We start from the raw sequence: 25464 nt of genomic DNA, 5'->3' as shown, positions 1-25464 counted from the left end.
ACGCCTGGCACGGCTTTTCCTGGTGCTGAAGAGGGGGTAGAACGAAAGGGAATGCACCCCGACATTCCTAAATTGCCCCGTCATTGTCGGCGTCTAATGAAGCAGAGGCGTGAGCGGACGCAGCTCGCGGGCGGGGAATCAAAACCATGGAAACGCGGCGAGTGACTGAGCTAACGCGACTGGAATTCCGAAAGCCGGCCATGAGAGAGCATGGCAAACACCCAAGGGATCAGCCCCCGTCTGTCATTCCTTTAGAATGCCTCTCGTTTCACGTCGGCCGGACACGGCGCGTTGAATGGGCGCGGCGCATCCGTGTGCGGATCCGAGTGACAGAGATGCTTAGTGCGAGAGGGAGCAGCGTCTAGAACCCGCCGTAAATGTCAGCTTGAGATTGCGAAACCTCTTTCTGCTCTCATCTTTGAGTTTAGTGTTAGATGTGTGATACATTTGATGGCACGGTCTACAAGAAATAAAAACAAATACAAATGCTGCAGTCTTCGTACTTTATTGTAATTTGATGTGTCAGTCGGGTCATACATAAACGTGGGCAATAAAACTGTTCACTTGAATTAAACGAGAATTCAGCTGATTTTGTTGTTTGTAAAAAAAAAAAAAAGTCCCATTATTGGCTAAATCTGTTTCTCAGATTGAAGCAGAACCATAACTATGTCTTTTTCATACATATCTTCAGACGCAAACTAAAAATCTCAAAAGACATACGTGCTTTGTAAATAATTTTATAATTTAAAACTTAACGTGGACTTAAAACATACTTACCCACTTTTAAAATAAATATATATAAAAAACTTATCTTGTATCTCATTTCCCTTCATCTTTCTTCCTAATAAAATGCATTATTCTGACGAGCTGCTGGTAGTTGTGCATGCCCACGTGCACGCAAGCGCCCACACACATTGCATTTAAGTTTCAAAACTAACTGAGCCGAATTTGTTCCTGTCACGCAAATGACTGCAATCTCGATCGTGGTGTTACTGAGCTAACTAGGTAGATACGCCTTGGACAGTTTTCACTGTGCACTACATGGTAGTAACTAATGTAAGATAACCATCCCCAAATGTTGGTTAAGAGGGGTGAAAATTATAGCGATGGGAGACTTCGGCTTCGGAAACGTCATTGTATTGGACATTGACTTCGTCAATGCTGTCAATGACTGACTTTTTTGGTCCTAGCAAACCCCTTTGCTGTCTTTAGTAAAACACTCTAATTGGATGAACTTACTGAGTCACTGACAGTGCGGTGATGCAGCTAAACCTATTTTGGGATTCACGAAGAGTGACTTTTCCATTATTACGGAAAATTATCATTATTATATGCATATGAATGGCAATGTGACATTGCCATTGAGAACAAAATTTCAATATAATGTTGATGAATATTCAGGCTTCCATATGGTTAAGACTTAAAGCCATTTATGGTGAAAATGATAATGCTATAACAATAGAAAGGACTTGGTCTGAGAGCTTTGTGATGTTTGTATAGGATGTTCAGATTTCAGAGATGTTAGATAGCAGTATGTTGCTTTAAGTCTAACTAGAACAGGGGTCAATTCTATTTCAGTTGCAGATAGTTCATTGAATAAACTGACATTCAATTCATTAATAAAAAAATCTTAATAGAAAATGATGACTGATTTTCCTTGGATTGACTGAATTAAAATGGGATTTAATGGGAATTAAAGTTCTGATTCTATTCAAATGTGAATCCATAGTCCCTGTTGTAGGTAAGGAGGTCTGTAGTTTGTAAGACAGATTGAGCTGTATGACTGTGGCAATCATGGTATGCCTCCAAACCCTTAAGATTTTTCATTGAATCTCTACCAGCCTTTACTGGGCAGACAATATTTACCCACAGATGTTCCCACGTGTCATATTTGTCATATTTTTTTTATATGGTCCAGCTCCCTTAAGAGTGTGTGTATGTGTGTGAGGTGGGCTGGGGGGTGGCGGCTGGTATATTATAAGGGCCACATTGCCATTAAGTCGCATGGGCAGTCAACACTTGTCACATATTAAAATTGTTGGTGGGGCCAGATGAAAGAACAGATGTACCTAGCCTACCCAGGCCCCCTGCAGAACATGTTTAAGAGTGTGCTGAGGGGGAAACATGAGGGTCCACCACCCCCCTTCTCTCTGGGTAAATACAATATGCTGCAGAGTATTCCCACCTGATATCAATTTCATTCATGCTGGTTTGTGGTGTTGTAAGTTTGCCAGAGAAAAAGCTTTACAATTGCCATACTACACAGTAACTGAGAACAGCAAAGGCGGAAGTCCTTGTCACTTAGGGCACTAAGTGTGTCAGTTAAGGTGAAAGGTCAGGAGTATTGTAGATTTCAACAGCTGTACTTCTAGAGTGAATTCCCTGTCATGGAGAGTGCAGTCAGGTTTTTTCACCATCCACCTGCACTTCAAAGTTAAGTTTAGATATCCAAAACAAATATGGACATATTTATATTTTTACCCCAAACCCACAATAATTAAAATTATTGTAATTAATAAATAACTCAACATTGGTATAAGTACGTAGCGAGTCAGTCAATAAGCAAGTATATTAGGAAGGAAGCGTCAATTTCGAAGTCAGTTCAAAGCATTTTTCCTGGGAGGTTTCTTTCAAAAATGTATTCTTCACAACATATTTTGCTAGGGAGTTGTCCGTTGTTATTCTGCGAGCGAATTGTTCTCGATTGGATCTCCTCTCGCTGTAGGCGCCTCTTGACATTCTGCAGACATGTGGGCAGTGCCACGCCAGTGCCGCGCGAGCAGCTGGACATTTGAAAAAGGCGTCTGGTGTGCGCACACGGGCTTGCGCTGCTCCCAACACAAGAACGACCGCAGCCTCGCAGTAGCAGTCCACGCATGAATAGCGCCAGGGACAGAGCCAGCGACAGCGGCGAACATTCATCGCAGCCAAGGAAACCTGGAAAAAACGCTCCTCAGATCCCCGAGCCGGAGAGGGGAGCGAAGAGAGGATAGGCGCAAACAAAAGCATTCTTGGCTCTGAGAAAAAAAAAGAAAGAAAAAAAAAAACTTTGGGACAAAATTATTTACTTCAAATACAAATACAGGAGGTACGCAAGACGGACTGAATTGTATCTGGTATCGCTGCCTCATCAGCAAGTGTAGTAGCATTTTGAGTTTACCACCCCAGACAGACGGTGATACAAACTGAATTATTTCGGGGGAATGGAAAGACAGAAAGACAACAACATGCGTGTCATCTGTGTAGTTCTTTTGCTCGGTAAGTGACTCTCTAATGACTGATTGATTTGGTTTACTAAAAACACGCATTGAATGTGTGAATGCGTACATTTGCATATTAAATTAGCTATTTGATCTTTTTTTTTTTTTTGGAAATGCGTTTCAGACAGCAACTTTGGGAGTTTGACGTGTGGTTTAAGTAGCCCTGTGGTGTCCCTCATTTCACGTCATATGGAACTTAGCCAATTTGATAACTTTCAAAACAAGTATTTTGTAAAATGCAAAATTTCAATATAGGAAGCTGGACACCAGTCTGTCTGTATCGCTAAAAAGCCGATTGACCTGAAAAAGTATAGAAAACATGATGTTGAATACACGTATACCCTATTGAAAAACATAGCTTTACCCAGATTACTTTAGGCCTATTAAAATAATAATTAACAGAGATGGTGTTACTTGAAATAGCTGTTTCACTGAAGGGGTAGGTTTTTAAAGAAATGTGTAGGGGGTCATTAAGTTCCACTCTATTTCTGTGAAGTAGTGTTTATTTCATTACAGTCTTGTCACATTCATTTCACGTGTCCAAGAATGAATCGAACAAGCTGTTTTTGGGTTACACCTGAAACAGAAATAAATATTAACACTCAGTCAAATAGATTGGGTCTTTATGACCGACCTGTTTATTAATTTTCAGGAATCTACGTGTTGTTCTTTGTCATGTAGTAAATTTCGTAAATTTTTTTTAAATAAATGAATAAATAGCAAGGCCGGAAGTGAAGTGTGAGTTTTTAATAAAGAGCCCGTTGTTTTGGGAAGAGAGCGGTCGTGACAAGGAGGACGGGAGTGGTACCCGGGGGAGTCCCTCTCAAAGATATAAAACATCTGTCCCCTTGTTGACAAGTGGGTGAGATAAGGCAGCCGTCGCGCGGATGCGTGAGAGCCAAAGCGGTCCCGCTAATTAAGTGGGCCCGAAATCTGCTGCCTCTCCTCTGACACAAAGACGTATTATTATTATTTTTTAATTAGCCGAGTGTCGCACCTGTCTATCGCAAGGAAACTGTTTGGCAATGGCTTGCTTGTTTTATCAAGGAAATGCTGGCACAGACATCAAGAGATGCCGCAGTCATTCACTTTGGTTTCGTCTGTCGTTTATTTTCGTCATAGTACGAAGATCTTCTTCTAACAGCTTTGTTAAAAAGGATTTTGTTAACTGTGGTGAAACAAACACAGATTTCAAACCAGCAAAATGGGAAAATCTGCAGAGTTAGGTTACTGTCAATTATAGCCTACATTTAGATGGCAAAATTGGGTATAAACCAGTTAAGGTTATGTCACCATTAAATTTTCCGAAATGTAAGTATTTATTCTTTGAACTCATTTTTACATTTCAGCGCTTTTAACCAATTTTTCATGTCAGGAGGGTTCTTTGGCTTTTTGTTTGTGTATGTTTGCTGGGGAGGGAGTAGTGTAACTACTCTGTAATAGCACCTTTTTGCATACAAATAAACTACCTTGGATGAGAACATCTAGTGCCATAAAGTGCCATAACACTGAGGGTATGATGGCCACTTCAGTATTCAGTCCCATCATTTTGGTGTCATTTTCCCGTTTTGTCTCATGCAAATCTAAAAGTCAACAGCGCAGGTCGGATAGCTGAATTTACACCTCTCCCTGGAAAGTTTATTCTTATTTTTAAGAACTCCTCAGACCCCAGAACAGTGCTGAGGGGTGAGACGGGCCTAAGGTTCACCCCACCATCTGGTTCTTAGCTTGGCCCGGGCCAGGTGTGGATGCTGCATGACTTTCTTTGGCTTGCGGGGGCATGAGAGACTGGAGAACAATGGAGAGGAAAGGCCTATATCAACATCCCCGTTCCCAGGGAAGGTGTGGCGTGCTCTTCCTAGCAGTGGGTGCTTCCCTCCAACCTTCCCACTCCCCCCACTCACCGCTCCAGCTGACCAGGCGGTGAGGTGTGGGCTTACAGTGCACACGGGTTCCCTCTCGCTCCCCGTTAGCGAGGAAACCTACACTGAGAGAGAGGGGTGGCAGGGATGCTGAGGGGGGGGGTCATTTGTCTATGCTGTTTTATGTTGGATCTTGGCAGATGCAGGCGTTTTGAGCGGAGCTCCTTGTAGAGGCAAGTGCCGTGGCGTACTGTAAGGTCCATTGTTAGGATTCCTGTGATGAACGTGGTATCTTCTCCCAACCTTATCCTCAGGGGCCTGATTCTTCACAGGCTATCTTCAGTCATAAATCCCCCCCGAGGCTGGCACCGTCAGTCCATCCCTCCTCCCCGGGCTCAGCTCCACCCCATCTCCCACTGCCGGGCTCCTCCCCTGTGTCTCAATAACGGGAATGCCGTACACACACACACACACACACACGCACATAAATACACACAAATGCACAGGCACACCCATACAGACAAACACACACACACAAAAACATACTCAGACATGCACAAACACACATGAACATACCCACGCTGCATGGAGACACACACAGACCCCCATGGGCATAGACATCCTTGCCATCATAGGGCACCCCTTGGAACTCAAGACCTTCCACTGTGTTCGATGAGCTTCAGCTGTATATGTACACCACACATTTTAATTGAGAAGAGTCTACCAGAAATCAATGTAATATATAGATAGGAGGTGTGGCAGCACTAAGTTGAATCAGGTGACCATTACTTCATTTACATTCACTTACTGCATCTTCTTACATCTGCTTAGCTGATGCTTGTGTTGAAGTCGAGGCAAAACAATTAGTTTTATATCTTACAAATGGTGTGACCCTTTCTACAGGTGAAATACTTTGCTCAGGGAGGAGCCGTGTGGCACAGTTGTGATTTGACAACAACGCTCCAACAACACAATGGTAACGTTGCCAAGGCTGTGGGCCAGCTGATTACACCCACCCATCGCCCCCACGAAAGGTCCCTTTCATACATTCATAGCCCCTCTCCTGCGCTGAATGGAGACCCGACAGAGGGGGGCTATAGTGACTCAGCTGTGCAAAGAAGCCCCCCCTCTGTGACCGGGCACGCTGAATGGTCCCAATGAATGGGACACCATCGCTGGGAGGGGCGCACAGGTCCCGAAACGATCGGTCACACCGCAGGGGTCGGGCAGTCAAAGAGCATCCACTCCCGACACGCACGTACACCGATGAGAACGGCCGGCATCCTTGCAGCCATGGGCTAACCCTTGCCGTGCCACTCTGTTACCAGTCATTCCGTAAATAAAGGGAGGGATGGAGGAGTCCACACCCCACACAGTTTTGCTTTGTGTGAAAAGCAGGGGAAAAATTTTTGACTCTTTTTCAAATCCATCTCCCAGGGGCCAATAACGCTGTCTCAAGGCGGTTGTCTTGCCAGAGTACACTATAATGAAGCCCATCACAAAGAAATGGAAAAGTGGGTTATCAAGTGTCTCTGCCCCCGCCCCTCTTAAATTTTCCCACAAGGAGAAGTGCTCTAATTTACCCTTTAAGTGCCGCCTTAGACTTTCGTTCTATGGTATGAGAAAATGCATTTCAACATGGAGGTCATGTGACCATGAGGACCATGAGGACTAGAAACATGTTTTTAGCATGTTTACTCAGTTAATACAGATCAGGTGTCTAGATCCTGGCCTTAAAAAGTGTCTTTAAAATGTGTTGCTTGGAAGAAATTTGCATTGAGAAAGGCTTTGTCTTTCAATATTTTACATAAACTAAGAAAGATGTTAGTTAGTTAGATAGCCATCCCAACTTATTGAAGGTAATAATGATAACTCTTAATGGCATATTATTACAATGATATTCCGATTTTTTAAAATGACATCCAAAGGTGTTTTTTGAAAAACTATAATAAAAAGTATAATAAAATGCTCCTGGGAAGCATTAAATTGTATAGTGCCTACCGCTGAAATGGTCGGCTTTAAGCATTTCATTCATAATGAGTTTTATTTGTATATTGAGTGAGTGCAGTTTTTACAATGTTTATGTAAATGTGTGTCCTGATTTGCCCTCAAAATGGAGCCAAAGCCCTGGAAGCCTGTGAGCTGTGAGAAAGGGACATAAAGTAATTTCCTAACATGCAAATTCTGCATCCTCCCCCTGATGGGCTGGGATTACATTCCCATGCTGTGGTTTGTGTTAGGTCTTTACCCCGTGGCTCACTGTCTGTGTAATCAGGCAAGTTTGGTGACAGCTGAACCCAGCTGGTTTTTGAAGGTTTGGAGGCTTGAATAGCACGGCACCGGTCTATTACGTTGTAGAACATGCTACCATTACAGCTCCTGTGGTGAGAGCTGGAGTGTGAGAAGTCTCTGTTTATGTGTGCTATAAAACAACATGTTGTCATTCAAAATACTCAGGACTACTGCAGAAGGCTATTGGTTGATTAGTGGGTGGTTTCTGGGCAGTTATTGGTTGGTTACGGTGTGTTGTCTTGTGGTGGGTGGCTGCGTGGTAATTTGGTGGTTATTGGGTGTTTTTTTTTTCAGGCAGAAAGAGTCCTCCTCTGCTTCTGTTTCAGGCTCGGGATAAGATGTTATTTTTACAGCACTGCAGGAAGGAAGGCAGATCATTCAAAACCTCGCCCCTCTGGCCTGATTGTCTTTCTCCTTTTACTGCGTGTAGACTGGGACTAGCACACCAAGCGGGATCGGCTAAACGCCTGCTGGGATTCAACAGCAGGACCCCCTGCAGAAGAAGTGTCTCAGCCCAGCTTGCAGTAATCACGATCTTACCTTCACTTTCCCCCTGACAGAGCCAGAGAGCTGATACCCACTCACTAACACAAAGCCAGTGAGCCGATACTCCATTGGTGATTTTAGACTCTTTTTAGGGGTGCTCAAACACACCTAAATTTCATCTCAACACCCCTAAATAATAATAATAAAAAATTATTATTATTATTTTCTGAAATCATTTTTAGCCCTCTAATGAACCTGTAAACAATTACAGGTTCACATGGCTTTATTTAAACAGGTTTAATGTCCAGTATTCTTTATAAAGTCATGATATTACAGACTCCGGTATAGTAGGTGGCAGCATGCACCTTTAATGTTGGTAGTCCGCCACGCCAGTGAAAGGAGAAGGAGAAGAAGGAGTAGGTTAGGAGTAGGTGAATTTCATGACGCAGATTAAAAACACAAGTAAGTTGAAATGTTAACAAATAAATTTGCTGAATGTTCTGAGAACGTGGTTATTATTACTGTGAACTTCAGGGTGGTTAAGGGTGGCCTGCCTTCAGGCTTCACCGCGGGGCCGCATCACACCACCCTCTCGTGGTTTATTTCCATAGAACTGCACCGCCAGTCGTGGTTTATTCCTTACTTAGAAAGTGTCTGGTTATACTTCCATGGTGTGAATAGTGTCAAAGAATGTTAGCTGATGTAGATCGCTAGAGATTATCAGCTAATGTTAGCTTTCTGAGCTAGTCTGCTTGCACAGTTACCAGCTAAGGAGCTAACTGATGCACTTTAGTAGTTTAGTAGTCACAATGTTTCTTATTCTGATAGAACTGGGCTTTATGGTATATTTACAGTACATTTATGGACAGTGAATTGAAGCATTGGAACAAACCCTAACTCATTGGAAACCTCTGTTTTTCCATAGATGGATTTTTTTTTTTTTTTAAAGAAAACAGCCAGGTTCAGGTGAGAGAGTAAGGTCAAAATGACGTCACCTCACTGCATTACCCACAGCAACCCAATATTCAATTAGAATAATGCTATGAATTGATATGGATCAATTTATACTTTTTATTAGATTATAAATTCTCTGTTTGGTTGTTACATTTGCCTTTTGGTTGACAGCACAACAAGGGAAAGAGGAGGATAGAGAGAGTTAGAGAAGGAGAGAGAGCAGGATGGAGTCGGCAGAAAGAAAGAGTGAGAGCAAGAAAAATATTTTGTGGTGTAAAACTCATGTTACTTACTAGTAATTCATTAAAAGTATTATTGTTGTAAATTAAAATATCATATATAGAAAAATAGTATGTAATGTATTAATTGTTATCCAGTGAAATGAGTGATTTAGCAGGGGGCTTGAACGCTTTTGCAAGGCACTGTATGCATGTCACATTCTCATTAGGGGCTGAGCCCCCCTGAAGGTCTGATCATAGAATCCAGAGCCAGAGAGCCGATACCCACTCACTCACACACAGACAGAGAGCCGATAACCCGCTCACTAACACACAGCCAGAGAGCCGATAACCCACTCACTAACACACAGCCAGAGAGCCGATAACCCACTCACTAACACACAGCCAGAGAGCCGATACCCGCTCACTAACACACAGCCTTAGAACCGATACCCACTCACTGACACACAGCCAGAGAGCCGATACTCACTCACTAACACACAGCCAGAGAGCCGTTACCCACTCACTGACACACAGCCAGAGAGCCGATATCCACTCACTAACACACAGCTAGAGAGCCAATACCCACTCACTAACACACAGACAGAGAGCCGATAACCCACTCACTAACACACAGCCTTAGCACCGATACCCACTCACTGACACACAGCCTTAGAGCCGATACCTACTCACTAACACACAGCCAGAGAGCTGATACCCACTCACTAACACACAGCCAGACAGCTGATACTCACTCACTAACACACAACCAGAGAGCCGATAACCCACTCACTAACACACAGCCTTAGAACCGATACCCGCTCACTGACACACAGCCAGAGAACCGATACCCACTGACTGACACACAGCCAGAGACAGGGCATTCCAGCAAAAAAACACATAGCTAGAGATAAACATGAGAGATTATCCCTGTCACAAACAGAAAGGTAAAAATGATCCCAACCACAAAGCAATGAGAGATAATCCCAGTGATATGACATGCATATTTTCGTCTTTATTGGCGCATCAGCTCACTCACACTGATAACATCCTGCTGTGCAGAACTGATGTGAGAAATCGACACAATTTATCAATTAAAATGCATTGTTTTAAACACTGCTGTAGTTTTAATACACAAGCTTTATGTCCTCTAGACATAACTGAATTATTTTAGAAATTGTCTCGAAACAGATTGAAGAGCATTTGAAAACATTTTTAAATCTTAAGACGACAGGCATCACTCAATCTTCTTCGTGTATGCTGTCATGAGAGCACCATGAGTGTCAATCAGGATGTGTGTAGGCGAAATGACCCCTCATAATATGCCTTCACCAACGTGTCACAGAATAAGTGGGTGTGTAGCTCAGCCCTGCTTTGGTCCATTCTTGGTAGAGATGGGCATGTTGTTTTCTGTCAGTATAAATCACACGCACCATGGAAGCACACATCCTATTGCGCAACAGAGTCAACACGGAGCAGGAAGACTCGGGGAGAAAACACTCAAGGCCCGTTCTCACACCTCTGGCCTCTTTTGGACAAAGAGATTCACTACACGGAGAAGTAGTGCACCACCCCACACCTTAGCACAGAAATTGGAGTTGCAACTTTCATAACAACATCCAGAGCCACACAGCAGGGACAAAGCCTGTTTCATTTATCATAATATTTGAATATCGCGATTAAGCGTACTGACGTAGGAGCTGGGTGTCAGGGCTGAGACACAGTGCACGTGTTTCAGAGTAGGGGAATTCAAACTGTCACCTCATCAGGACTTGGAATTCGAATTCGAAGTCATGCAGTGCTGCCCACTGATCCTGCCCTGTACAGTATGTTCACAGAGCACTCACCACTCCAGTTCATACAACATTTACCATAACTCCAGGACTCACCACAACTCCAGTTTATAAAACATTTACCATAACTCCAGGACTTACTACAACTCCCATTTATACAACATTTACCATAACTCCAGGACTTACTACAACTCCCGTTTATACAACATTTACCATAACTCCAGGACTTACTACAGCTCCCGTTTATACAACATTTACCATAACTCCAGGACTTACTACAACTCCCGTTTATACAACATTTACCATAACTCCAGGACTTACTACAACTCCCGTTTATACAACATTTACCATAACTCCAGGACTTACTACAACTCCCGTTTATACAACATTTACCATAACTCCAGGACTTACTACAACTCCTGTTTATACAGCATTTACCATAACTCTAAGGCTCACCATAACTGCAGTTTGTACAGAGCTTACCACAGCCCCAGGACATACTACGTCACCAAATGCTTCCCGGCTGTTTCTTTCCATTCGTCACGGTTCTATCCGCAGCGGTAGCCCTGTGTGAGCGGATTAAACAAACCCGCACACTCGAGCCACGGCTTGATGAATTCCTCGCCTGCCGCTTCTGTCCCACGTGTTTCCCTCAGCGTGGCGGCCCTGTCTTTGGCGCTACGTCCTTTATCTCACGGCTCCATGCTTTCAGCCGTGGACCCAGCAGGAAACACTGACAGTTCCCACGAAACAGCTCCTCTGTTGGCACATCACACTGTTGAACGGTGATTTTTAATTGACTGCCAGCAATCTCTCACTGCTTGTGAAATCCATCACTCAAAAGGAACCAGTGAAAGGTTTAAGATTGCTCAATATCCACATGCAGTTTGTAATGTGCCCAAAGGAGAAATAATTGTCGCCCGTGGGACCTGAGGTACTACTCAATCTGGGGTGTTAAAACAAGTAAACTAAGTTGTTAAGTAGAAACACTAAATCGGGGCTAAATTCATGATGTGTGCTGTAAGCATAACTCTAACCATTGTCCCATGATTTGTAATCAATGATAGCATTCATTTATATGTGTAAGATAATGAAAGCTACTATGTCTGTACTGGGACTGTTATTTTTGATTAGAAACTAATCACTAAAGGGTTAAAATTAAAGCATTACTCTGCCCATTGTGGGGGAGGCAGGGGAGTTGACCTTACTGCTGCATATCACAGTGTGATACTCGCTAAAGAGCTGTGATTGGATTAGAACCACCATCCCTGTTACTGCTCACAGAGGTTCCTCTGAGAAGAAAACAGGAAAGGATATATTTTAAAAACAAGGAGTCAGATCCAACTGTCTAACCATTCCCACTCACTGATACCAGTTCACAAGCAAGGTGGTTGGTGGTGCCCTCTTTTGTTACTGAAGTGGCTACACAAAAAGAGTTGTGTGACATACCAGATTATGTGTGCTTATTGGTTCAGATTTAATGTGCTGCAATAAGTGGTTAAGGGAGGTTGCACTGCCCTCAGTGTTCTTTGGTAAGGGCTTGATTAGTGAAGTACAAGGGGCTACACTGGGTCTCCTTCCCTTCCAGGTCTATCTCCCACTGTGATATATTCATCTGTTTGTTACACATGACCTCTGAGGATTTCACAAATGAGGATACCGAGTGGCATGATGCTAAGGAGCAGGGCTCGTATCCCCAAACATTGCTGGTTTGATTCCCTGGTGGGCCCCTGCTGTTGTAAAGCTGCTGTTGCAGTCTCTGTTGTACCCAAATTGCCTCAGTAAATAGCCATCCGTATAAATGGATAACATGTAAACAATTTTAAGCCATGAAAGTCCCTCTGGGCAAGAGCATCTACTAAATTTATTTAATGTCCTGCATGTTAAACTCTCCAGTGTCCTCATGTGCTAAGTCTGTTTGAGGGACTGCAGCAAGAATTCCCTAAGGGAATATCTCCCCACGATGAAAACAGCCTCACTGTTGATAAGCTGAGGATTTGCGCTTCTGTCATTTGGCAAAGACCGGGCAGCCTGGTGAGAACAAACCCGGGCAACAACAGTAGACTCCATATCTCCTGACACCACCTCTCAGAAAGGCTGATAAGATGCTGTGGAGAGTGTCCTGGGTAGAGAAGACCCCAGAAACCAGCATTCTCTTTAAAATAAAATCTTACCCTACAGAAGCTGTTGTGTCATCTGCATATCCTCTAATTAGGCCTAGCAACATGTCCAGTATGATGCACAGCTGCGTCACAGAGTATGCCTGGCCCATGTCATGGGGTGACACAAAGGGGAACGGTGTGTAGATTTGTACCCACAGGGGCCCGACACTCTGGTTCCTGCTCTCCACAGAATGGCTGCTTATCAGCACAGCCCCACCTTGCCCATCGCCAGGGCAACCACAATAGATCGGCATGAGGATCTGGGGAGGGGTGGTGGGAGTTCCCTCTGTATCCGGGTAGAGTGCCCAAGGTCCAGTCCTAGCCACGATTTGTTCTGCACTGATCCAGGAAACTTCGTCCCTGGGCTGCTTCTCATTTGAAACAAAGCCTAGTTTGTAGCACATTTACATTTATTAAAATACAGTATATCATTCTCTTATAGGGAAATCTATGTTCTGTGGTATTGTTGCACTAGCCAGTCAGGAAATTGCTCGTTCACCATGACCGACACCTCAGTTAGGATTGTCATTCATTGAACATGACAAAAAATGATTTGTCATGCTTTCCTCTCTCTCCATCAGTTCGATAAACAAGAGTGGAGCAGGCAATCTGGAACGCCTTGCTGTTTGATCGTAGTCTGTGATTTGTCACTGTGACGACTGATTATCCAGTGGCCAATGAAAATGCACGTTCTTGTCATGTTTGATTACCTGACTTTTCCCCACATGCTCTACTGCTACCATCTGCTTAATGCACCGTTGCAAAGCTGGCATAGGTTGCGCCCTACATAAACTGTTGCCAGGCAGATCTACTTGTTCAGAAATCATAGGGCCAGCACCAGGAATAGGGTCAATGCCACACAGTTGTGTAGTGTACAGCCAGCGCATCCAAGTCTAACACAGCAGCTTTTGTATCTGCTAGAGTTTCCTGATTAAAATGTATTTATTAGACTGGACACGTATTTTTAAGATTTTAAGGGAATCCAGCACCGTAGTGATGTATCCCAGGGCACAGAGGCATGCAAGAACCTGAAATCACTCCTTACCTTACCCTGCCCCAATCTGCAGTACTTCTGTGACGACCCCCCCCCCCCCCCCACTCTTTTCACAAATGTAAGGATGAAACATGGGAGAATAGTGGCACAGCCAATACATACAATTCCCCTTAATTTGTCCTCAGCACTGTCGTAGCATCACTGGACAACATCTCATCAGTGCTGAGAGAACTTGGGGAAAGACTGTTCAACATTTTGTGGAGATTTGTTCATTATTTGAGCGTTAGTGGTCCTGTGTGAGTCATAGGAGACCTATGGCTTTGTGGAGATTTGTGAATTGTCTGAGTATTTGTATTCCTGTTGGAGCCCTACAAGAACTCATTTGATGAAAAGCCCCAAAAATCTGATTATGTGACAAAACTACTGAGCACAAGAGATACCGTGAATCCTTGTCAGAGGCTATCGCAGTTGATGGTGATTACATTTATAACATTCCATTTTAAAAATCTGGAATATTAAAAAATGTAATCACCACAAACTGACAATGCACACAAGAATGGGCATGAACCTTCTTTTATTGTATTATAACAATTTAGGTCCTTCCTTTTATGAGTAGAGTGTGTGAGTGTGTGTGTGTGTGTGTGTGTGTGTGTGTGTGTTTGTGTACGTGGGTGGGGAAGAAAGACATTGTTCTAACTCCCCTGAGGTGCTGTTTAAGAGAGGAGGCCCTGTCTGCATTGTTCATGCAGTGCTGGTGAAGCTGGGGCAAATGGGTGTGCTACTTCCTAAGTTATTGTGCGAGGAGGCCCTGGCGGCTATAATTGGATTAGAAAACCCAGCTTCAGCTTGGGGGAAACCACACTTCCTCTCAGGTTTAGCATGAGGTCAATTACTGGTCCATCACATCTCAGCCATTTCAAGCCAGGAAAAACTATGTGCATGATCACATTGGTTTATTAGACTGTTTTAGTGAGATTACATTAGACAAAAGAGAGACAAAAGACTACTTGAGTTTTTATTATGTCAAAATATGTGTCATATATTTAAATGTTTGTGGTCACTGTTTTATATGCAACTGTATTTAAGCATGTGTTTCCTCGGGGGTATCCTTAAATAAAACTAGATTACATTCATCTCAACAACATGTTTACTTATGTGTAACTATGTGTAAGCCAGCAGAGTATTTTTTATATTGTGAATGTCTGAAGAATGTGTGAAAAAGGTTCCCCTTTTTCGTATTATGACCTCCCTCAGTTCATTGTGGCCAAGTTTTTGGATGCACCAGTGAAGAAGAAGACTGTACCAGTGGTTGAAATGATAAATACAAACCAAACACCTGTATTTCAGAAAAAGAGATGAGAAACGAAACAGCTGTATTTCAGAAGAGATTAGAAACTGAATGGCTGCTTTCAGAAAAGAGATTAGGAACCCAACAGCACTTTTCAGGAAAATCGTTTGGAAACCAAACGGTGATGGTGGGGATTGATCATGTCGCTGTGTACATTAGCAGTATGCTGTGACCACACTGACTGTGTTCATCAGAGGCACAGAGCACTGAGACCACACTCACTCTCTTGCTTTCTCATTGCCACTCCCCCAGGAATTTTTTGTCACCGTGCCGTTTCAAGCTTGGACAAGACCATCCCCACTGTATCAATTACAACAAGTGAGGCAAAAGCTGCAGCACCCACTGTCAGCACCGCTGCAAAACCTGTCACTACCACAACTGTAGCTGTGACCACTGCCACCACCACTGTTGCCGCCACTGCCGTGGTGGCCACCTTGACCACTGCGGCCTCGACCACTGCGGCCTCGACCACTGCCGCCGTGACCACTGCCACCCCGACTGCTAAATCACTCGACTCCACAACTAAAAAAGTCGAGCCCTTGACCAGTGACTCAACTGCTCATATCACAACCCCGGTCCCATCTTCTTCTACTGCTGGTACCACGCCAACAAGTACAAGACCCCCTGAGCCCTCTTCTGCAGCTCGTCGAGGCAACTCTGATGCCAGCCTGACTAAACCGACCACAGACCCCTCCGGCACGGCAAGGGAGACCACTCCAGGGAAATTCACACATCAAGACTCTATCACCACCCCTAACCTGAAAGCTGAAACTACCACAGATTCATCGCATCCTGGTCGTCTGTCATCCCAGACATCAGTGCCCACAAAAACACCAAATCCCGAAACAGAGACGCAAACCTCACCTCCGGGCTCCCAGAGCCGCACAGGTAAGGCCACCATCACTTCTGCTCCCTCAAATTAGCCAGAACCCCACGAGTATGTAGAATAATACAGCAGTGGGGAGCAGTCACCAGGGGAAGAGGCCTTTAAGTGGAGACACACAGACTCCAACCCCTGGTGCAGCACCTCTGAAATCCCCTCCTGGACAAGCAAAGGTGCTGAGAGGGGCCTCTGAGTGGCTCAGTCAGTCAAAGCACTTGCTCTGAGCCTGACAGCCCAGGTTTGATACCAGCTGCTTCATCTGCCGACAATGACCGGGTAGTCTACAGTGACAGTTCAGCCAGGGTAGGGAAGGGGTATCTTGGACAGGGTCCCCCTGTGGGTCCCCTATGTGGCATTGGACCGTGTGGCATTTGTGTGTACTGGAGGACTGCGCACTCTGCGTCCTGCACTTCTGGGCAAAGGTCTCCAGCCAAATGTACTGAAGGAAACTCGTTATTCCAAATAAGGTAAAAGCGCAAAGGTAAAGTACAAAAAGAAAAAAATGACAGGTGATTTGAACCCCCCCAGTCCTCTGTAACTACTACACAACACTGCTGCCCTATGGCAAGAAATAGGCAGCAGAGGAGTTAAGCGTTGCAATCACAAAGCCTCAAATGAAATTTAAAGCCCAAGGGATTTCAAACCAAAAACTTAGCCCCGAGTTCCCTTTTTTTAAAGCGAGTGCAATCATAGATGGCCTCTAAAAATATATTTTATTTATTTATCATAAAATATATAGCATTTCTAAATGGTTTATTGGAGTAATCCTCTGTTGAAGAGTAATATGAATGTTCATCAATCTATCATTCATTATTCTATCAATTGCCTTCAGTGTATGTCCAACTCATCAGCGCTCTGCAAAAGAATGATTTATTTGACACACAGATATCCATTATCCAAAAATGTGTCCATTTTTTTCCACATGTCCATTATCCAAAAAAATGGACAGTGGCTTCTGCCTGTCAACGTCTGGGACATGACCATGAGTATGTGGGTCATAGGGCAAAAGTAGCTATTTCTCTCTGGATTTAAAATTTGTTTCTCACTTACTTTGCAAGCTCAACCATAATTTAGTCATCACCAATTGTATACTGATGACCCTCTCACCACAACACTCATCCAGGAGCTGTAGGGCTCAGCAAGTGCAATCCTCTGATATACTCCCACATGAACCGTGACTATTTTCCACACTGCACGTTTTCAAGCAGTGAGATAAGCACCGATAGGAAGATGGGTGTGGCTTCAGTGATGTCATTGGACCAACCCACAGGTGCCTGAGGAGTCACACTGTGCCTCAGAGGTGAGGCAAGCAACCCCTTCTGACATACCCACCCCCATCCTGTGCAGACAAAGTCAGTTTGTATTGTTGCTGTTAGCTGCCACTAATTGTTGGCTGATGATGTAGCTGGGGTCGAACCCAGGCCATATGGGTCAGGTTTCATTCAGAGCTACTCGGGAGCCCCAACTTTAGCCCCAGCGTTAGCCCAAGCATTAGCCCCAACATTAGCCCAAGCGTTAGCCCCAGTGCTACTCCCAGTGTTAGCCCCAGTGTTAGCTATCTCTGAGGGTCACACTCTGGCATTAATGATGCATTTACCTGCCCCCTTTTCCTGACTTCACCAGCATCAAAGGCGAATGAAGCCACCACAGCCACTAACAAGATCTCAGCTGTGGCTGTGACTACAAAGACAGCCGTGACCACAACCACAACCATAATCCCAACTACAACCACGACTACAACCACGGCCATGTCAGCAGCCGTATATATGGTAAGAAAGGAATGCATGTATCGATGACGGTGTGTGTACATGTAAATACACATACAGTATCTATGGTATATATACTATACTTGTATAGTGAGGTCACTCATTCTTAAAGCATTTAAGGTGGATATGCCACTACTTTCTGACTCCTGTTTGAAAATGAAAGCTTCTCATTTCATGAGCTTTTCCTTCTTAATAAATTTCCCTCCATGAACAAACATAAATAAAAACAATACTCTCTTTCTTTGCAGTACATCTATAACAAGACTGACCAAAAGGTAAGCCATTGCTCCTCGTTAAAAAGAGAGAAGAGGCACTGTAGTACTACAGCACTGTAGCTGCAGTGTCTCACGTGAAGTAGTGATTATAATGTTGAAAATGGACAAAAAAATAATAGCTTCTGTGATTTTACACACCTCTGGGAAAACTCAGCAGAGCACACAGAGAATTCACGCGTGCAACAGAGAGTTTGAGACACATAGGTAAAAGTTTTTTCTTTACTTAATGTACTCATGAAGTAGTGTTTTTTTCCCTCTAATGTAGGGCAACTTTCAGAGTTAAGGTGTGTATACAGTAGTCTCCCATTGCATTTTAACTGTGAAACATTTTTTAATGCATTTCCACATTGGAAAGTTACAAAGTTACATGTACCTGACCTTACAGACAACAGTCATAGTGGTGGAAAAGCCGTCGGCATAGAAGAACCTTCCTTTCCTTTCTCTCCTTCCCGCCCCGCCCTCTCCCGGCATGGCTGTTCCTGTCACTGACGAAGGGCCTCTTTAACAGCGCTCCTGGAACACCTACCAGAACACCTCCGATCCCACCGTGGGGGGAGGCTGTGCTCGTGACCTCTCACACGTTTGACATTGAATTTAAATTCAGTCATTTAAATTCAATGTCAAATGAGTAACCATTAAAACGCTGCTAATGACAATGAGGTTACATGAATTTCGCCAATGGGTCACAGCACAATGGTGGCTTTGTGCGTAGTGCCATTCATCGTAAATACATAATTGTGTGAATGTTGTCAAAATGGCTTTCTAAAAACTGAATCGAGCCTGGTGCCACTTGGAAATGTTTAAAAAATGTATATGTGAGACAGCCGAGCAGAACACCAAACGAGAGCCTCTAAGGTGGCACGTCCGTGCGCCGTCACAATGGGGCTACATCCGGCTTTCCCAATGGGCGTCCTGTCCGTTAGGCGAGCTGGGCGGAGCTCTAGCGTTGCTCTTCCTGTGTCTGCCCAGGAGGACACCAAGCACGAGCGTGCAATTTGCCAGAAGCTGATAAGGGACAGCCAGGAGGAGAAGTGCGAGCTGAAAATAAGGACTAAGAATGGGAAGAAGGTTTTCGAAGGTGCGACCATCCAAGGTGGGTTTGGGTCCCGTAAACAAACGAGCACACAAGCTGGCCTGTTTTCAAATTAGTACAAACACATTTGTAACAGAATCTTCTATTCATGTATGTATATGACTTTGTAGCAGAATAAACAAATATATAACATACATATTTAAGCATATAAGTAAATCCAAAAAGTATTACTAAAGAGCAGCACTCCGCTAGCCATTCGGTAAAACCTAAATAAGTGAGAGCTTGTATGATTGCCAGCATACGCAGATGGTCGCCAGGACCAGGACTGGGAAACACTTGCTTATTGCAAAGGATAGTTGGTCTTAACCTTGGTATCTAGTCTTAAACTTGGCATCTGGTCTTAACCTTAGCATTTGGACTTAACCTTGGCATCTAGTCTTAACCTTAGCAACTGATCTTAAACTTGGTATCTAGTCTTAACCTTAGCATCTGCTCTTACCCTTGGTATCTAGTCTTAACCTTAGCATCTGCTCTTAACCTTGGTATCTAGTCTTAACCTTGGCATCTGGTTTTAACCTTGGTATCTATGTGTCCAATACCAAATCTGACCATTTATCCACCCACTATTATTATCCAAATGTCCATCACTACTACACTAACATGCCTTTGGGGCAAAATGGCCACTGTGCACCACCCAGATGGAGGAAATATCTAGGAGTAGGATGGGACAATACCCCTTCCCCCCCTTACCTTGCTGATGTTATTCGAGGATGCTACATATATGAAAATCTTAATAATGCTATCTGCAGTCATTACCAGCAGCTATTGTTTTTATATCTTTAATGAAGTCAAGTTCTGCTAATATATGTATCCTTTTTGTTACAGTTAGCGGTGAACTCCTGAACAAATATTACAATGAACTACAGGTACAGTGCCGCACAAATACTTAAAAAAATTTTTACATACATACATATTTGCATTATGTATTTTTGTGTCTGACAAGGGTCTTTATGGTCAAAATGTCAGTCAGTTCATTTGCATCAAAGAAACAACAGCAAGTTTTGCAAGAAGCAGTTTACAATGAGCTGTGCACATATTAATTCCGAGGGTACCTCTAGATGTAACTCCAAAGGAAGTGATGTATTGTGACGTGACCAGAGAGGATGTTGACAGTATGTGTGTGGTTCTTGTGCGCCCGCTCCCACAGAGCACATCTGACAACACCACCCTGGTCGCCATCCTGTGCTCCTGCGCCGCCCTGCTGGCCATGATCATCGGCCTCACCATCTACGCCATGTGTCACCGCAGATCTTACAGGAAGGACCAGGTGGGCTGCAGGGTTTTTTTTTTTTTCGTTGTTTTGAGTTTTACTAATCCTCAAACACTTACACATCACTCACACAGGCGTCTGCACACAAACACAGAATTACAAATGCTGGCTACACGCTTGTAAATACCTATTGGTGTGTGCCACACCAGGCTTAGTGATTGGTGTGATGTGCCAGTTGTATTGAAGGAGGTTCTTGCCTAGCTGATGGTCTGTGTTAGGAAGTGACGCGTTATATGGTTATATGGTAATGATGTAAATTGGCATTTGACATGAAAAGGACACAGAGGGGCACAATAACTGACCAAAGTCTGCTAAATGTATAAATGTAAATGTAAATGTAAAGGGAGGCCAACCCTTGTTGCAGGTACTGCTATATATATGCTTGGTGAAGTCCGTCACACTCACTTTGTTTCTGGTTTTGATAGCAACACCTGACAGAGGAGCTGCAGACGGTGGAGAACGGCTACCACGACAACCCCACCCTGGAGGTGACCGAGGTGCAGCCGGAGATGCAGGAGAAGAAGGCCACCCTGATCGGGGAGTTCAACGACAGCTGGATCGTCCCCATCGACAACCTGGCCAAAGACGACATACCTGACGAGGAAGACACCCACCTGTAAGGCCAACCCCCCCCTCACCTGGCCCTCCCCCTACCCTTACCCGATCCCGCTGCGGGAATGGTGCAAAAGAAACTCCACCAAACCAGCCGTCATGAACCACGGCCGTCACCACGGGAACACCGCACCACCAAGCCGGCAGAGGCCACACCGATTACCGTGGTGCCTCGTTGTATCCGACACTGACCTTTTGGGAACCAAAATGTGGGATTATTTCAATCGTGATGTGTCTAACTCTCACCATCAAGCAAAAATCTTAAATAGCCATCTTAAATCTTAAAAAGCAAACTAACTACCACCTCTGCCTTTAATTTTTTTTTTTTAACTGAGTGTTGTTACAGTTTTAAACTTGAACTGTAACAGCAGCCTCCAGTCACAAGATGCTTGCAGCCCGCATCATGTGATCCAGTGCAGGTCATGTGATTCCAATCTGCAACAACTGGATGTACAGTACATCGTTTTTAATGTAAAATAGCACATGCACAATGATATATTTTATCAATATATAAAAGCACATGCATGCGATATATTTTACCGGTCTGAATATTCTGTAAGGCAATCAAATTCAGAAATGTCTGAAGAAGAAATACTAAATCCCTTCAAAAAATCAAAACCCCTCCCTGTAGATTGTCTGCGAAAGCCCAGCTCAGACCAGAAGAAGGTGCCTTAGTCAGAATGACTCCAGCCGCTGATGAACAGTGGTACACGGTTACTGGCCAGTCCCGTGACGAGGGTAACTGTACGCCCCACCTATGAACTGCAGGGAGGTCTTTCGTCTTAATGCTCCTGAGGGTAATTGTAGTCACTCTCTGGACAGCTGTCTGCCTGCGTAAAAGGGGTGCAGAGATAGCATTGTACCACTAGGGGTTGAACGAAAGGGCATCTGCAGTATCTTATTGCACACCTTTTTGTCTTTCTGTTATGCCAGTGTTTTTTCTGCGTTCTCCTAAGAGCACATCTGCTTGTTTCCAGAGTTATACAAGGAAGTACCATTACTACTGTGTCTCTGGTGATGATATACAGATAAACATAGCAGCAGCACAAAATAGATGAGTATTTAAACCTGAGTATTTCTGCACCTGTATTATTTTCCCCACAGAAAGTGTTTTCGTTGGAGCAGCCTCCTGTATGTAAGGAATTACCTTTAGTGCATTGCAAAAAGTGAAACGACTGTCACCTCAGATGAAGAGCTACTGTAGTTCCACGTTAGACTTTGACCTCAGGATAAATTCAGCAACATCCTGCAATCTTTACCTTATGAAAGAGTTAGCGGCAACGGTCCCAGTGTGGCCAGCGTTCGCCTCTGCATAGACACTGTGATGATTCATGGGTGTGTCTTTTCAAGCACTGCTGATTCGTAGCTACTGGACGTGTGACAATAGAATATTCATTAACATGTCGTGCCTGAAAATGTTTTTTTTTAACACTTCTTGGTTTGTGTGCTGATCTGTGAGCGTGTGGTGAGCTGCCCCTTGTTGTAGCGAAGCAGTCTCCGTCTTCAGTTTTCCCTGTGCGGGGTGGTGTTATGAGATCACCTTGGCTAGCATGCAGCCTGTTGGCTACCAGGACTCCCCATCACTCTCCCCCTATCCCTCCCTCAGAGGACCTGAATGTGATACCTGCAGCCAGAGATCTCAAAGTCTCTGGTAGGAACATGGGGACTGGAACCAGAAGGTTGCCATTTTAAATCCCAGTGTGGCCCAGTGAGGCTCAGATAATGTAAGGGGTGGAGCACCCAGTGAGCAGAGCTTCGACCACAGCACGACTGCATGTGCGGTCTCTCCAGCCTCTCCAACAGCACCTGGGCGCGGCTAAAGCTACTCGTGGGTCGCTGCCAGCTTCAAGGCACAAAGACAGCCCGCGTTTGAATGGGACGTCAGGCTGCCACGGAAGACTTCAGAACAAAACGTCATTGGAGGAAGTGCTTACCATGTGCATGCGCTGTGTATCAGCCAGTCAGAACTCCAGGAGTGTCAAGTTACATGTGCTTTCCTGCACACTTCATTCAAGTTATTCCAAAAACAATGTTTCAAATAATCTCTTGCCAGAGAAGTCAGAGTTCCTCATTTAGAAAGACATGAAACCAAGCATATTGTGGGTGCGGTAGGTTGGGCAGTTTAACGGTGCGAGAACCGACTAGTGATTGCCACTCATCACCTTTACTACTGTTGTTTTAACCATCTTTGTACATAGCCTGTTTAGTACTGAATTTTACCAACAAGCTTTATAAGGGTAAAGAACGTCCCGTATTTATCTTTTAACAGAACACTGGGGGTCTGACACTGGAATCTGTGCTTATGAATCAGTCTTGGTTCTGTGGACAGATGTTTTATTTTTTATATACAGCAATAAACATTTTCAAAAATAAAATGAACACCGTTGGTCGCCGTGTTTTTTGGGTTTTTTTTAGCTGCCGTTCCACACACACACAGGGCAGTGAAAGGTGAAAGGGAAGGGGCAACCATATTCCTGCAGGCCGGCACCATCTTGGAATGGGTTTTATAGTACGGCACTACAGCAGCGATTTGGGACACACAATTGCATATGCACATCTGGCGGGAGTATTCACATCACACCTCAGTGGGGAGAATCAGCTTTGTAGGATTAGTGTGGCCTTTTTTGTTTTACCCAAAGGGGAGGTTGGGGTGTTTAAATCAACTGTTCCATAATCAAGCCTTTAGGTAAAGAACGGAGCAGTATTCATATTACACAAACATACTTTACAAAGATATTCTTTAGCTTATTTTTGTTTGGGGAAAAAGCATGTAAAGAGAAATAAAAGTTATTGTTTAACAGATTTTTGTCGCCCCACACTTCACGTATCAATCAGACATCACACTGAGTTCACACTCAAAATGAACTGGAGACTTGTACCACTGGAGTTGGTATCGTTTTATTAAGAAAACCTGAACAAAATACAATCTTTAGTCATTATGTACATTACATACAATGCAGCTCTACAGTTTTCTCTCAACATTCACCTCTCCACAGAGTAGTGCTTTCAAACCAGAGTACCAGCTTTCTAAGGGTTTCCACTCGGGGGAAAAAAAAAAAAATTCAGCATTCCATTTAGTTCTACACTAAATAACAAACTGCTAAAGAAAATGGATTTGGCATTGAGTTTCAAAAAGGTGCTTCAATCTCTTTTTTTCATTTTTGTGGCACAAAAACCCTTCTTTCCTTTTCACAGAGGTGGCTTCCCCACAGCCCTGAACGCCACTCTTTAATGTTACATCACTGCAGTGGCGTCACACTGCCACTAGAGGGCAGAGGCCAAGCGAGTCAGTTAACCAAGAGGACACACCCGAGCACAAACACACGCACACAATGGAAAGGACACCCGGATAATACTCCAGCAGCACATACAGATGAGAAAAGAGACCAATGAATATTCAGAATATTTCTGTGACAGTGGAGGAAAAATACTTCAAGTCCTTCAATAATATGAGCCAGAAAAAAAAAGTTCACAGGTCAGGATGTCTGTACATTTCTTCAGAAGAAACCTTTGTGCATGTGATGGGGAATTGCAACCTCCAAAGACTATGCAGGTCTCATCATTCACTGCTTAAGGGCTTAAGGTTCATATTCAGCACTGATGACAGTACTTTTTTTGGACTTAAAGTAGATTTCAGCTTGATTCCAGCACGATAAATACGAGTCACACAAACTGTGCACGTTATTAATATTGTGTAGAGTGGGAGTGCAGAGCATTGTGTGACTGGACTCTAGCAAATTTCTATTGAGTCTGCATTAACACACACATCCTACTGTTAAACTGATTAGGCAATAGCACTCAGGGCCAGGGCACAACAAATACATTTAACCTTCAAAGATTAATTTGGGCCTACAGCTCTTTTTTTTTTTTTTTTTTTTAAATAATTTTCCTTCGCTTTGGTCTTTGAAAAATAACTCCACTGATGCTGTTTGAAGTTCTCGGTAAGTGTGAGATAATTAAGTAGTAATGTACACATGACTCATAATCAGAACCTTTTAACCATCAGCATTTTTGCTGATAGTCCAGTTCCAGAAGGTACCAAATTTAACTATATTGACTGTATGCGTTACACAGCTTTACCGACCAAATATCCACACATATACACACACAAGATATCTTTTCAGCAGGTATATACTATACACAGACAACCAAGCAGACAGACAGAGAGAAAGAATACGCGCACACATGCGCACGCA

At 43.8% G+C, this 25464-nt stretch overlaps 1 protein-coding gene across 1 annotated transcript; it reads left to right on the top strand.

The window, feature by feature from the left end:
• Positions 1–2691: 2691 nt before the first annotated feature.
• podxl (podocalyxin-like) lies at positions 2692–23615 on the top strand. Its single transcript, XM_036518253.1, has 8 exons — positions 2692–3258; positions 15622–16257; positions 17876–18021; positions 18267–18293; positions 19263–19386; positions 20212–20252; positions 20534–20653; positions 21082–23615. The coding sequence occupies exons 1-8, from the start codon at positions 3204–3206 to the stop codon at positions 21274–21276; spliced, it is 1344 nt and encodes a 447-aa protein (XP_036374146.1). The 5' UTR covers positions 2692–3203; the 3' UTR covers positions 21277–23615.
• The last annotated feature ends 1849 nt before the right edge of the window (positions 23616–25464 follow it).

The sequence above is a fragment of the Megalops cyprinoides genome, chromosome 23, assembly GCF_013368585.1.
Source record: "Megalops cyprinoides isolate fMegCyp1 chromosome 23, fMegCyp1.pri, whole genome shotgun sequence".
NCBI classification, from domain to species: domain Eukaryota; kingdom Metazoa; phylum Chordata; class Actinopteri; order Elopiformes; family Megalopidae; genus Megalops; species Megalops cyprinoides.
Note: the sequence above shows the minus strand (reverse complement) of the source record. Positions and strands in the feature narration are given on the sequence as shown.

Bases quoted from the DNA above. Each gene is read 5' to 3' on its own strand.
- podxl (XM_036518253.1), top strand. From the start codon at position 3,204: ATGGAAAGACAGAAAGACAACAACATGCGTGTCATCTGTGTAGTTCTT. The intron at 3,259-15,621 runs GTAAGTGACTCT...CCACTCCCCCAG, and splicing joins CTGTGTAGTTCTTTTGCTCG to GAATTTTTTGTCACCGTGCC. The intron at 20,654-21,081 runs GTGGGCTGCAGG...TGGTTTTGATAG, and splicing joins GATCTTACAGGAAGGACCAG to CAACACCTGACAGAGGAGCT.